This window comes from Rhinolophus sinicus, chromosome 14 (genome assembly GCF_057876585.1).
Source record: "Rhinolophus sinicus isolate RSI-liver-muscle chromosome 14, RSI-T2T, whole genome shotgun sequence".
NCBI classification, from domain to species: domain Eukaryota; kingdom Metazoa; phylum Chordata; class Mammalia; order Chiroptera; family Rhinolophidae; genus Rhinolophus; species Rhinolophus sinicus.
This window is the reverse complement of record NC_142514.1, coordinates 74,169,284-74,184,299: the sequence shown is the minus strand read 5'-3', so window position 1 is coordinate 74,184,299 and position 15,016 is coordinate 74,169,284. Positions and strand designations below refer to the sequence as shown.

General features: G+C 42.9%; 1 protein-coding gene across 1 annotated transcript; it reads left to right on the top strand.

Annotated features, from left to right (window-relative positions):
* The first annotated feature begins 2,614 nt into the window (after positions 1–2,614).
* SOX4 (SRY-box transcription factor 4) lies at positions 2,615–7,427 on the top strand. The gene has a single exon (XM_074335172.2). It carries the CDS (start codon positions 3,403–3,405, stop codon positions 4,807–4,809), a length of 1,407 nt encoding a protein of 468 aa, XP_074191273.2. The 5' UTR covers positions 2,615–3,402; the 3' UTR covers positions 4,810–7,427.
* Positions 7,428–15,016: the final 7,589 nt, after the last annotated feature.

Here is a 15,016-nt window from a genome sequence, read left to right as displayed (position 1 = left end):
CTTTAATAAAAGGCCATTTGTCACATGTTTTCTTTTAAGAGAACTAATAACACATAAAAACAAATCTACTTCAGAAGTTTAAGCATTCATATATATTACAATAATCCTATAAAGTCAATGGAAATTACTAATATATTTCTTCAATTCTAAGATGAACTTTTTTCATTTTCAACATGTCTGAATTAGATATATGTCCTACAACTGGGGAATGTCACAGTTTCATTGGCAGTTCTTCCTTAGTGGCATGTAACAATGGTGTTTCTTAAAATCTATTGGATTTGTTGCAATACAGAAAGTACATCTAATGATTAGAAATACACCAGTGACTATTTTTTTGGTATAAAGTTTTTAAACTTTGTGTGCTCTAAGCATAAACAAAATTACTATGACTGCTTTGATTAACTTCCACTTTCCCCCATCATATTCAGTGGTGGAAGGGTAAATGGATTTAGAAATATAATCAATTATATTGATACTCACCTTGACTGAATTGTCACAAAATAGCTACACTCTCAAATCTTTGTTGGTATAAATCCCAAAATAAATATTTTTTTTTTATTTTAGTGACGGTATAGATTTTATAAACAGACCTCTTAATTTTTATGTCAGATTGATAACATTTAGGGGTATGTTTGGGTTGCATACCAAAGAAAATTAAATGCATGCTAATACACCCAACTTTGTTACATGCAAAAAAGGTCCCTGTGGGTTTTTGTTTGCTTTTAATATGTGTTTCCCCTTCTAAAAGGAAAAGCATATAACTTGGGTAGCTAATGGTCAAAATGTTTTTGCTTTTACCCACAAAATCATTCTTGCTTGTGGTTGATCTTTAGAAATCAACTCCGATGTTTCCAAAGGATGTTCTTTCCAGTAAAATTCTAAATCTGACAACCTGGGACTCTTGCCAACCTACATACAAGATAAATAGAAATCTGCTACCTAGTACTAGTTTGATCTGAATCAAAACCACCTATCATTGGCCTATAGAAAAACAGTTGACTTATTATGGTGTTAGGGAAGAATTTGTAATTTTCACACCTTGGAACAAAGGTAATTTTGTGTCCACATTAGCATGTGTTCTGACTACCTAGGCACCTTATCTTTGCCACAATACTTCTCACTGAAGTTCCTTTCTTTTAAAATCACTAGGAGTTCAGTGTTGCCACTTTTGCCCTTGGATGGAGTTCACATCCACCATCTGTGATTTTTTTTTTCACATTGGTGGCCATCTCTTCAATGTTGGTCTGTTGAACAATAGGCTGCTTCTGCTAGCAGGAGTGCCTTTGGCATCTGAATTATGAAGGGAAGGATAATACCATTTACTGAGGGCTTACTGTACATCAAACTCATTGAACCCTCACAAAAACCCTACATAAAGTAGCTTGTGGTGTTCCCATATCACAGATGAGGAAAACTGAGGCTTGGTCACATAGCCAGGGTTACAAAACAAGTATGAAGGATGAGCAGGTAGGTCTAATATAAATCTAGAGGCTCCCTTCTCTTCTGCCACCTCCTACAGTTTGCCTTGGCCTTTCAGTTCCATTCGATTCAAGTAACAAATATATAGGAAGAATATACAGGAGGATAGATAGATAGATAGATAGATAGATAGATAGATAGATAGATAGATAGATAGATAGATATGGAGGAGGCAGAGGACAGAGAGTGAAGCAATCTTTAATTCTGAAGTAAAATTGATTCCCATCCTTTACTCACCATTATTATCCTATACAAAACTCTATGGAAATTCTCCCATTCAGTTAATTATGGACCACTGCCTAATGTGTTCCAATGAAAAGCTCCTCTGTTTGGGCTACTCAGGATTTACAGGAGAGTTTAAATCATTAAATAACCATAGTTAACCCCCGTTTGGTTAAGAGAGCAAGTCATTATTGCAAAAATTCCTCTTTTCTACCACAAACAGCACAAAAATTGCTCTGAAGGGATTTACACAACACATCAACATCTGTGCTGTACCTAGAGTTGTTAAAATAATTGTGATGACAGGTGTCTAGGTACCACTTTCTTAATGGTTTTCAATATCCATTGATTTATTGTTGTAGGTTTCCCTCCCCTTTTTACATCATTGGCTTTATGAAGGAGCAGAGGAACAGATTTGCACTAGAGACTGATTCTTTATGCCAATACTGAAAAGAACTAATAAAAATAATCACTTGGCTTTTAAGCAGAAAGCTTCCATTTACAGTATTTCACCCTTAGCCTCCCTCCCTTCCAAGCCCCTTGTTATCTAACATAATGGTTAGAATACATTTCCGTCTCTCCCCTTAATAATTTCATGCATTAACATCCTCTTCACACACACACACACACACACACACACACACACACACACACACACACACACCCCGCAAAAGGAAAAAAAGAGGGAGCAGAAATCTCAGCTGTACTTCTAGCCCTTTTAAAAAGTTTGCTCTGTAAATTGGAATGAGGTCAGATTTGGAGCTTCTCATTGCACGCGGAGATTATTATTGCATCGGGTTCCAAGCCAATGGGAAGCACAGGGGAGGGGCTTGGCACGAGGAAGCGTTGGTTACAGCGGCTGATTGGCCCCGGCCAAGACTGTGAAAGGATAAAGAGGCGCGAGGCGGAATTGGGGTCTGCTCTAAGCTGCAGCAAGAGAAACTGTGTGAGGGGAGGAGGCCTGTTTCGCTCCCGGGTCTCTAGTTCTTGCACGCTCTTTAAGAGTCTGCATTGGAGGAACTCTGCCATTACCAGCTCCCTTCTTGCAGAAGGGAGGGGGAAACATACATTTATTCATGCCAGTCTGTTGCATGAAGGCTTTTTGGCTTCCTACCTTGCAACAAAATTGCACAAACTCCTTAGTGCCGATTCCGCCCACTGAGAGTCCTGGAGCCAGAGTCTTTTTTGCTTTGCATTGTAGGAAAGGGACTAAATGATAGAGACGATGTCGCTTTCCTGAGCTCCTCAGAGCGCTTGTGAACTGGAATCAACTGCTTCAGGGGAGGAAGAAGAAAAAAAAGACTTGTCTGGAAGGCGGCGAGAAACTTGCATTGAAGCTTCAGCAACCAGCATTCAAGAAACTCCTCTCCACTTTAGCACGGTCTCCAGACTCAGAGCCAAGAGACAGAGCAAACTGCGGCGCGGTGAGAGAGAGAGAGAGAGAGAACGAGACAGAGAGGGACAGTCTCCAGCCTGGGAACTATAACTCCCCTACAAGAGGCTCAGGACTCCTTCCCTGCATCTTTTGGAGACTTTCCTCTCCCACCTCCGCCGCGGCCAGGAGTGGAGGGGCCCGCTCGGCCGCCGCGCGCCTCCTCCCGCTTGGCGTGCGCTTGGCTCAGGGAGCCGACAGGGCCCGGCGATAGCGCCGCGGCCGCCGCAAGGCTGTGAGCGCGCGTGGGCGCCCGCCGAGCCGGGGCCATGGTGCAGCAAACCAACAACGCCGAGAACACGGAAGCGCTGCTGGCCGGCGAAAGCTCGGACTCGGGCGCCGGCCTCGAGCTGGGCATCGCCTCGTCCCCCACGCCCGGCTCCACCGCCTCCACGGGCGGCAAGGCCGACGACCCGAGCTGGTGCAAAACGCCGAGCGGGCACATCAAGCGGCCCATGAACGCCTTCATGGTGTGGTCGCAGATCGAGCGGCGCAAGATCATGGAGCAGTCGCCCGACATGCACAACGCCGAGATCTCCAAGCGGCTGGGCAAACGCTGGAAGCTGCTCAAAGACAGCGACAAGATCCCTTTCATTCGGGAGGCGGAGCGGCTGCGCCTCAAGCACATGGCTGACTACCCCGACTACAAGTACCGGCCCAGAAAGAAGGTGAAGTCCGGCAACGCCAACGCCAGCTCCTCGGCCGCGGCCGCCTCCAAGCCTGGAGAGAAGGGCGACAAGGTCGGTGGCAGCGGCGGGGGCGGCCACGGGGGCGGCGGCGGCGGTGGGAGCAGCAACGCGGGGGGCGGAGGCGGCGGCGCGAGCGGCGGAGGCGCCAACTCTAAACCAGCGCAGAAAAAGAGCTGCGGCTCCAAGGTGGCAGGCGGCGGGGGCAGCAAGCCGCACGCCAAGCTCATCCTGGCGGGCGGCGGCGGAGGAAAAGCGGCGGCCGCCTCCTCTTTCGCTGCTGAGCAGGCGGGGGCCGCCGCCCTGCTGCCCCTGGGCGCTGCGGCCTCCGACCACCACTCGCTGTATAAGGCGCGGACTCCGGGCGCCGCCGCCTCTGCGGCGGCCTCGGCCCCCACCGCGCTCGCGGCCCCGGGCAAGCCCCCGGCGGAGAAGAAGGTGAAACGCGTTTACCTGTTCGGCAGCCTGGGCGCGGCAGCGTCGCCCGCGGGCGGCGTGGGTGCAGCCGCCGACCCCAGCGACCCCCTGGGCCTGTACGAAGAGGGGGGCGCGGGCTGCCCGCCCGACGGGCCGAGCCTGAGCGGCCGCAGCAGTGCCGCCTCGTCGCCAGCCGCCAGCCGCTCGCCCGCGGACCACCGCGGGTACGCCAGCCTGCGCGCCGCCTCGCCCGCGCCGTCCAGCGCGCCCTCGCACGCATCCTCCTCGGCCTCGTCTCACTCCTCCTCCGCCTCCTCCTCCGCGGGCTCCTCGGCCTCCGACGACGAATTCGAGGACGACCTGCTCGACCTGAACCCCAGTTCAAACTTTGAGAGCATGTCCCTGGGCAGTTTCAGCTCGTCGTCGGCGCTGGACCGAGACCTGGACTTCACCCTGGAGCCGGGCTCGGGTTCGCACTTCGAGTTCCCGGACTACTGCACACCCGAGGTCAGCGAGATGATCTCGGGGGACTGGCTCGAGTCCAGCATCTCCAACCTGGTCTTCACCTACTGATGGCGCGTGCTGGAGAGGAGGGCCGGGGCGACAGAGGGAGAAAAAGTGGACAGAGAGAGAGTTGAAAGAGAAAAGGGAAAATAAAGAAAAACAGAAAAAAGGAAAAGGAAAAAAAAAAAGTGATAAGCGGGGCCGGCTCGGGCGCGTGGCGGTCGCCGGAGAGGAGCGCGCGGCGTTTGGGGACCCGCGCTCCCATCCCCCACATCCTCCGGGGACGCGGCGGAGAGGAGGGAGACGGGCGACCTTTTATTGTTGTTGTTGATGTTGTTGTGATGGCGAAAAAGCTCCTTTGAGTGTCCTCCCCTTTGCGTGAAGAGACCCCCCATTTGCTCCCGGGCTTCCGGACTGGTCTGCACCCCAGCGAAAAGCCGAGTTGGGAGTTTTCTCGAGACTGAAGGAATCTCGTCCCTTTTCTCATCGCCCCCTTGGTGTTCTTATTGTTTTTTATTTCTTGGTCAAGAAAGGAAGGGGGTTAAAACAAAATCCATCGCACCTCTGGGGATTTTGTCCCTAGCACCCCGCCCCCCCTTTTTTTCCCTGAAGACGCAAGGCTCGGGAGGCGAGTTTGACCGACGGCAGATGTTTTGGGGCCACATAGTCTCGAGCCGCCGGGACCGAGAGACTCCACGTTGGCCAGTGCCCGTTCACCCCCCTTTTTCTTTATATTTTTTCTTGCTCCCCTCCACCCTTCACCCCTCCCACCCCCCCACCCCCCGCCGCCGGAGATGTGGAGTGACCGGCGCTCGGAAATGGCCTGAGAACCTGGTTGGAAGAAGCCACACCAGCGAGGGCGGGGGGCGGGGGCGACGAGGACGCAGACTGGAAGGGGGCGAATAAACTGAGATGCATTTGCACGTTGGGGAGAAGGTGGCGGCGGCTCCGGGCCCCCGTCTTCCACGTGGATGAAAAAAGCGAGGGGACCTCCCGGGCCCGCGGGAGGAGGAGAGGCGACTGTTGGATGTGATCCCGGGCAGTGGAGGGCGAGTGGTTTCGGGGGAAAAAAAAAAGCTTTTTCTTCTCTTAATCGGAATCGTGATGGTGTTGGATTATTTCACTGGTGGGGTTACTATAGCATGTTCTCCTGTCTATCTTTTAAAGATTTCTGTATGAGACTGTTGAGCAGTTTTTAAAATAGGGTAGGATAATATAAAAAGCAGATAGATGGCGCTCTGTTTGATTCCTACAACAAAATTATCACCAGCTTTTTTTCATTCTTAACTCTTTAAAGGATTCAAACGCAACTCAAATCTGTGCTGGACTTTAAAAAACAATTCAGGACCAAATTTTTTCTCAGTGTGTATGTGTCTATTCCTTCTAGGTGTAAATGAGAAGACGTGTTTTTTTCCCTCACCGATGCTCCATCCTCGTATTTCTTTTTCTTGTAAATGTAATCAGATGCCATTTTATATGTGGACGTATTTATACTGGCCAAACATTTTTTCTTATTTTGTCCCTTTTTTTCTTATTTTTCTTTTTACTTATTTCTTCCTTTTTGTTTTTTCTATTTTTTTTTTTTTGCTTTTTTTTTTTTTTTTTGGTAGTTGTTGTTACCCACGCCATTTTACGTCTCCTTCACTGAAGGGCTAGAGTTTTAACTTTTAATTTTTTATATTTAAATGTAGACTTTTGACACTTTTAAAAAAACAAAAAAAGACAAGAGAGATGAAAACGTTTGATTATTTTCTCAGTGTATTTTTGTAAAAAATATATAAAGGGGGTGTTAATCGGTGTAAATCGCTGTTTGGATTTCCTGATTTTATAATAGGGCGGCTGGTTAATATCTCACAGTTTAAAAAATCAGCCCCTAATTTCTCCATGTTTACACTTCAATCTGCAGGCTTCTTAAAGTGACAGTATCCCTTAACCTGCCACCAGTGTCCACTCTTCCACCCCAGTCTCATGAAAAGGGGAGGAGAATTAGCCAAACACTGTAAGCTTTTAAGAACAACACATTTTTAAAAAATAAAATACTGTTCTGTCCAGAGGCTTTAAAACTGGTGCATTTACAGCAAAAAGGGATCCTGTAGCTTTAACTTGTAAACCACATCTTTTTTGCACTTTTTTTATAAGCAAAAACGTGCCGTTTAAACCACTGGATCTATCTAAATGCCGATTTGAGTTCGCGACACTATGTACTGCATTTTTCATTCTTGTATTTGACTATTTAATCCTTTCTACTTGTCGCTAAATATAATTGTTTTAGTCTTATGGCATGATGATAGCATATGTGTTCAGGTTTATAGCTGTTGTGTTTAAAGATTGAAAAAAGTGGAAAACATCTTTGTACATTTAAGTCTGTATTATAATAAGCAAAAAGATTGTGTGTATGTATGTTTAATATAACATGACAGGCACTAGGACGTCTGCCTTTTAAGGCAGTTCCGTTAAGGGTTTTTGTTTTTAAACTTTTTTTTGCCATCCATCCTGTGCAATATGCCGTGTAGAATATTTGTCTTAAAATTCAAGGCCACAAAAACAATGTTTGGGGGAAAAAAATAAAAAAAAAATCATGCCAGCTAATCATGTCAAGTTCACTGCCTGTCAGATTGTTGATATATACCTTCTGTAAATAACTTTTTTTGAGAAGGAAATAAAATCAGCTGGAACTGAACCCTAAATCTTGACTTTTGTCATTATTATGCCCAAAGCCTAAGATAGGGAGGGCCCTACAATGTGTAGAAACTACACCGTCTGCCTTAGCATTTAAATAAGTTCTCAGAGAGGAGCCTGTTAAATGCCATCTTATTGAGGAATACTGAGTTCTTCTCAGCCAAACTTGGCAGGCCTTGACCCTGAAATGATGGCGTCAGCTGAATATGTGTCAACTCTATCCGCTTTCTAGGAATTTTCTGAGTTTACCACATTAAAAAAAAAAAAAGCCCTTTGTCTTGAAATTTTAAAAAGAGGAGGGGCAATGTAGACAGAATTCTTTAAAGATGAAACTAGCTAGCTGATCTTTTTAAAACTTTTATTTTCCTACAGTTGCTTTCTCCTTGACTTGCCCATAGTTACCATCTAAGAATGGCTAGAATTGTTTTCCACAGATTAAGAACAAATAAGCCTGTTATCAATACATTGTGGAGGAGAAAGCCTTTACCAATTATAAAATTTAAAAGTTGTATAAGCTTCTTCCTTAAAAGCAGAAAGGTTTATGTAGTGCTAAAATCTTGATTTTTGCCATGCCCAACGGTTATTAATGTCAGTGAAGTGCTCCAGTAAGGATGACCTGGAGAAGCTGGCTTGGTGAAGGCTGGGAGGAAAGCTCTCCTCTTAATCTGTGAACAGCACACATTCAGCTAGTGGAGAGTTACACTTTCATAAACAAGAGGCCCACAAGTAGTATTGAGACCTACATACAAGGAGAAAAAGTACCTTTGGATTTCCTAAGGTCCATTAGTATTTGGTTTGGAATCTACAACATGCTAAGTAGCATTATTTCCTGTTTATTTTGAGGGTTAAGAGTTGCCATTCACAAAACCCATCACTTTCCAAATGTTTGTTAATTGAAAATGTGTGCTTTATATGTCTTCTAGTTTTTTAGCACTGGAGAGGAAGGGTTAATAAACAGACGTGATTTAGAAATAACCCTTTAGTCATTGGATTGCTTGTAGGTAAGGGAGAATGTCCAGCTGGAAAGAGTTTTGGAGCCTGTAGTACAAAACAAGCAAATTTTTTTTTTCAATGAAAAGCAGTAATTTGCCCCCTCCAAAATAATAAAACTGTGTTTCAATATAATTTCATCTTTTGAAGATCATTATGTCTGCTAGTTTACAAATTTTTCTTTCATGTAGTTACTAATATATTTAGTTTTAATTGCATTTGTGTTCTACAATTGTAATATTTTTTAAAAGGAACTTAAAACAACATGGTATCTTAAGTCTCAAAGACCTCTGCAAAAGGAAGAACGCTTCTATAAAGTGCATAAATTTAATTTTTGTTCATTGTAGTGATAATATGATTGCTTTTTCAGATCCAAAGTATCAAAACCTTGACATAAATTTATATGATGCATTTTTTAAAAGTATATTTTATTTTTAGGGTTCTCCTGTTAGAACTATGTTTATTCTCCCTTGACTTTCCATGTAAGGGTGGCTGCTTTAAACATTTTCTTTTAGAATTTTGATAATGTTGTTTTAAAAATAAAAGCTTAACTGTATGTGTCCTTCCTTAGGAGGTGATAGAGTAAATGTAAGAAACATTTTTGTACTTTCTTTCCTCTGAATCAATTTTCTTTCATAAATACGTGTTAGGTGGCACAAGGCATAATAAACCTGAGAAACCAAACAGTTTAGTATGACTTTTTCTTTCAGATGATTTGGATCAATAGAAAATAATAAATTTCAGATTTTCTTTTAAGAATATCAAGCCATTTTTCTTTAAAGTCACTTGCTTCTGGCCCTGTGCTCCGTCAGAATTGTGAATCAGTAATACTTGCTTAAGCAAGTCTTATCAATTCCTAGTTGAATACCTACCTAAAAGGGCCAAGAGAAAAATAAAGAGCGTGTAAGCTGATGGGGTAGGCTGAGTGCCTAAAAGGGCTTTCCTGGTTCTGTGCTCACTGCTCTGGGGTGCTGGGACCCGGGTGCTGGAGGCATAAAAGAATTCTGAAGAAAATAAGAAAGCAAAGGGAAGTGGACATCAACATTTATCAAGTACCATATTTCCTTTGTTTATAGAATGCTCATGAATTAGAAAACATGGCTTGGGGAATGCTACGGGTCAGAATGTTTAATCATAAATTTAAAATAATTTGAGATTCCTAAGGAGGCATTTGGAAAGATCCATGTGTCAAATAAAACAAAACAAAACAAAAACCCCCAAACCTGCTAGGACTACAAATCCATCTTATCCATTTGGATTTCTCAGGGTGGAAGGTTTATGCTTTCTTCTTCTCAGGTGGTTTTAGGTTGAGGCCCTTTTTTTCCATCTTTGAGGTCTATACAGTACTTTTCCAACCCATATTTACTAATGTTTAACCCTTCCTTTCTGATTCATACTGGAAAATGTTCAACATATACATTTCTATATCTTCATTCTATAATTTGAAAGAGAAAGTGAGGGAGAAGGGGAGGGAGCAGCATCTCCAGACATCTGCGTGGTGGCAGACTTGGCTAAAAATCTACCAGATTCCCGTTTGCGGGAAATTCACATGCTGCCATTTAAGTCCCCCCACACAGTGATTTTAACCCATCTTTCTAATTCTCCAAAACTCTTAATATAGCCAAATTGGTCTCTCCCATTAGACTGGAATTCTTAGAGAACAGGAACTAGGTCTTAAATACGTGTTTCCCCAAATGTGCCTTCCTGTTGCGTTGCATGTAATAAATGTTTAGTTCTCATTTGTTGACTTTATATTTACATTGTTTTGGTGGTGCCTTAAGAGCTTCCAAAAGGCTTTTGCATATTATGCTGCCTATATTATTGCACCTGTAGTAAGTTGGAACCCTGGATTTAGTGAAGAGTGGCTCTTAGACCAACTAGCTCTGGTCTTAGACCAACTTGACTGTGGTCGAATTTCTTAGCCTCATTACACCTCAGTGTTCTAAACTGTTAAATAGAAAGAATGCTTTCTAACGCATAATGCTATTGTGAGACTGGAGTGGAATTACACATGTACAATACCTGGCCTCCTGTATGGGCTCATGAGATGCTAGCTTCTTACCTCATGGAATGTTGCACAAAGGTGATGCATGTACACGCCTCGCACAGTGGAAGCAGCATAGAAGACAGTTCTGAACAAGTCCCTGGAATCTGTGTCTCCCAGTCTGGGACATGAACCCTCACATTAGAATTACCTAGAGATTCTTGTGAAGGGCAGAAATTATAAAGATTAGCACAAACTCTGGGGCTGGGGGCCTAATAAGCCCCCCTCCCATATATTTACAGTGCTCACTGAAGTGGGAGAATCACTGCCCCATAGTATTTTTGCATATTCTCCTAATAAATACACAGCAAGGGATTATTACCCCCTTTTGTTACATGGAGAAATGGAGTTGAGAATGGTTCAATGACTGGTCTGAGGCCACGAGGTCAGAAGCAAGAGAAAGGGCACTCCCTTTCTCTTGATCCCTAGTTTGGATTTCCATAAATGTCTTCTACACTCCAGTAATAGAGATAGAGACTTAACCAAGGCCTGAGGCCCCTGGGTGCCTCAGACTTCCTTTAGCCCTCGGACTTCCTATTCCTATCCATTTCCCAAGGACACCCTCCTACCATCCTTGCTGAAAGAGTAAGAATAAGTGATTAGATGGATTGAAAAAAAATATAGATATTTATATCTATATGTATATATATGTATGTATGTATATTCCAGTTCTAAGATAAAATATGAACTCGGACTGAGTTTTGGAAGAAGTTAACTGAGTCAGAAGAGAGTAGAAACAGTATAAATATAGTGAGTGGAACTTCCGCTTGTGTTAAGAGGCAGAGAAAGTGAGAAAAGTGGAAATTATTTAGAGGAGCACGTTCAGCCTTTACAGAGAGGGCTACAACCTACCCATTATATCCTAATGAGATTGACCGTTGGCTACAGTTAACTTGAAGGGTTTTATGGTTTCCTGCATGTGTTGTTTTCCTTCTCAATGTTAAAAAGAAAAAGAAAAAACAGGTTCACATCACCAAACAGTATTTCCCAGGGGGCCGTTTGACCAGGCTGCTGCATTTTGACTTGTGCCTTAGTTAACAATGTACCTCCATGTGTGTATGTCAGTGAATACAGGTGATAATAAATTTAGCCCATTTTATTTTCTTCTGACAGTTTCAACTCAGTGCAATTGGTTTATGGAGTGCTGCCAAACAGGCTAGGCCTAAGTCAAGTCAGGGCAAGAAGCTTCATGTAGGGCCTTCCCTTTACCCTGAAGACTTTCTGTTTAAAAACAGTTGTAACTCATTTGTACACCAGTACACAGACTTGCTTTGCATCACACACAAGACCTTCAAATGATATTCCATTTGAGTTTTTGGGGTTTAAGGGGGAGTTTTTTAAGGGTAGGACTTAAGAGTAGAAACAAATGAAATATCATCCTTTACTTAGCCTGTTGGTTCTTTAGATATTTTCCCAAATATATAATTCTTCAGACTAGTTTTTGAACATAGAATAAATATGCTATTTCCTGACACACAGTGCAGTTGAAAGACAGGAGGCAAATGAAAAACCCTATTATCCTTGGTTCTCTGGGTAGTGAATGCCCAGCAGTATAGTGTGATGATTGGCTAAAGTGCCTGGTGCATGTAACTGCTTTTATAAGAGCTGAGCAGCCCCGCCCGGTTTAATGATCAATTAGCTCCCCTTGTATGCGTGGTTAATTGCCACTTTCTTCCCAGTGCTTGTCCTAACTTCCCCAGCTCCAACACCTAAAACCTGTGAAAACAGTCTCTTCTGGAACTCCTTCAGTCTTGGCCTCTGCTTTCTCCCTCCCCTTTCCCACACACCAGTTGTGGGCCTTTTATCTCTCCTGTTTGTCAATCCCCTCAGACTTTGAATAATTTATTTGAAGTTCCTGGGATCTTGTGGGGCTATTGTCTCAAAACACATGGCACTTTGTTCCTCACCTGGCAGAAGTAGGTCCAGAAGCCTGTCTGTGAAAGAGGTGGTCGTAAGTACATTTGGGAATTTGCTAACAGGTTTGATTTTGGGGTGAGCACTTCATGAATCCAAAAGTCAGAGGGAAAAAAAACTGTGTGGGGTGAGGGAGAGGGGTTGTTGAGGGTGAAAAGTATTTTGCATTTCCCAAATAGTGTCTCTCAAGATATTACTAGGTGTTCTATGAACAAATATCTTGTGGTCAAGTAAATTAAAGAAATGCTAGCTAAGAAGATTTCCAATGTTTATGGTTGTAACAATGCATTTTTATACATGTCTGTGCAAACATATGAGAGTTTTACTTGAGTAGTTCCTAGTGGTGGAATTGCTTGGTCCTAGTGTTATGGACATAGGCTTGTAACAATTTTCTACCCTTGAGCTGTTTAGGTAAAGTGATTGTTGGGGAGAAAAAATAATGATAGGTCTAAGAGAACTAAAATAAAAAATTAAACCAAATTTTCAAACAATCATTTTACCCCCCAAAGAGGGTGAATAGATTATTTTAGCATGTAAATAAGCACATCTGCAAATCATTCTGAGGTCACTTTTCTATCCCAAGTCTCTGATTACATATATGATTTAAAAAAAAACAGAACAGAAATGGCCTTGACCCATATGTGGTGACAAAAAGTATATAGGGATTTTAGCACTACTGAAATGAACGTGAGGACAGATCAATTCTTTGGTTTTTTTCTTCTTTCATTAAGCTGATTCTCATTACTGTGTTATTGGCTTTAATAGTGTTAGGCTCTGTGATTGTAAGAAACAGAGACTTAAGTAACCTGAGATCAAGGGACTTTATTGCAAAGATATACATGACTACAAGGGAACTAGAAATTTCATGAGAGTTCTGGGATAAATATAATTCAAAATCCCTGGCTCTACTAAGCAGGTTGATCAGTTGCCTAATTTAGCATCAAGACCATGCTGCTATTAATTAGATCAGGTATTCTCTTGGTTTTTCTGTGTCTTGACTTTCTCCCAATTCTTGATTCTTTTTTCCATATTTTATCCTTCAAATTCCCTTTCAAGACAGCACTTCCATGACCAGTTACCTCATCAATCACTTGCCAGACAATACAGTGGTTGCTTCTGGGTATGTGCCCCCTTCTGTACCAGTCATTGGGTTTCTACCCACTGATTAGCTGAGTATATTCTTCACTCTCCCATTCCTCTTTTTTGCCTTTGCTCTTGGTGTCTGAAAACCCTCTCACTTCCTCTTACATTCTTCCTTTGGCCTCCCTGTACTCTGGGGGAGTAAGCCTAAAGTCTATGGAACATCTGCCTGTCCTCCTCCACTATCCACAATATCCTCACTTGAAACAGTTTGGTTTTTAATATAACTGATTTTTTTCCCCTGTGGCCCTAATTTTGACACTAAGGTATAGAGATATAAACAACAGGGATTAAGTATACCACATCCTAAAGAGAGTGTCCAGTACTGGGGGCCCTACCCAATCCAGAGCTGACCCTAATATAATCAATATTCTCATCCCACAACACCCAAGTCCAAATAAGCAGACAACTCTAGAAAAAGAAGGAAGAGTGTCAAAGAGTCATGAAACATCCTTGAGGGGAACACAGCAAATCCTTACTCCATTCCACAGTTGAGTGATGGGAAAGTTCTGAGGGATTCAGAACTGGCTTGTTTGTTGATTGTCTTCTACCATTTGACACAGAAAGGATATGAGTTTCCACAGCTCAAGTACACTGAAGTAGGAATCTGAGAAGTCTGTGGGTAGTACTTTGGGGAACAGGAATTGGAGTGGTAAGGAAGAATTCAAGAGAGGGGGAATAGGGCTGTCAGAAGAACCGACATACGTGCTCTTGGGAAAACCACCATTTGGATACCTGCCCCTCAGAAGGCCAGCAATGACCAGTAGGTGTTCACCGGAGAATCAAGACAGAGACAGAGGACGATAGCAGTGGCCAGTTCAGTAACGGGATATTTGTGTTGTTTTCTCTCCCTCCAACACACTGGAAGAGCTAAGTTTTGAAGTGGTGTGGGGAGAAAGTATTTTTCCACTTCAAGCTACTCAAGTTGACTCCAGAGAAAAGGAGAGCAGATGTAAGTCAAGTTTGAAGGTAAATTTTAAAATTGTATTGACTTTTTAATAATTGGAAGTGACCAGAAAGTTATGGACTTATACCACAATGTCATTAGACGCTCTATTTTGTTTTTTATTTTCTGTACCATGATGTCAATCTTATCACACTATATTCTACTGGTGGAACGTCCATGTGACAAATTGGCAAAAGATATTTTGGGATGAGCATAAGAGTACTTGACATATAAGTAAGACAAGGAGTCCATCCTATCTAGTCATCATAAAGCCCAAGATTCACTACTCTCTTTCTCCTTTAAGCAGATGTGCACATAAATATACAACCAGAACAGTTCCTCTTTCATCTGTTTTACATAAAAATTTCTGCTTAAAAAAATGAAAAAAAGAATCAAACCACTGCTTTAGGGTATGATCATAGAGTCACTGATTATAGAACTTTAAACTTTTTAGATTACAAAGAAACTTTAGAGGCCATTTGACCCATTCTCTAGATGGAGCGTACCAATCCCCTAAACCTCACATAGTCCTGGAAAGCAGTCCATGCTCCCACATTGACTAT

Bases quoted from the DNA above. Each gene is read 5' to 3' on its own strand.
- SOX4 (XM_074335172.2), top strand. From the start codon at position 3,403: ATGGTGCAGCAAACCAACAACGCCGAGAACACGGAAGCGCTGCTGGCC.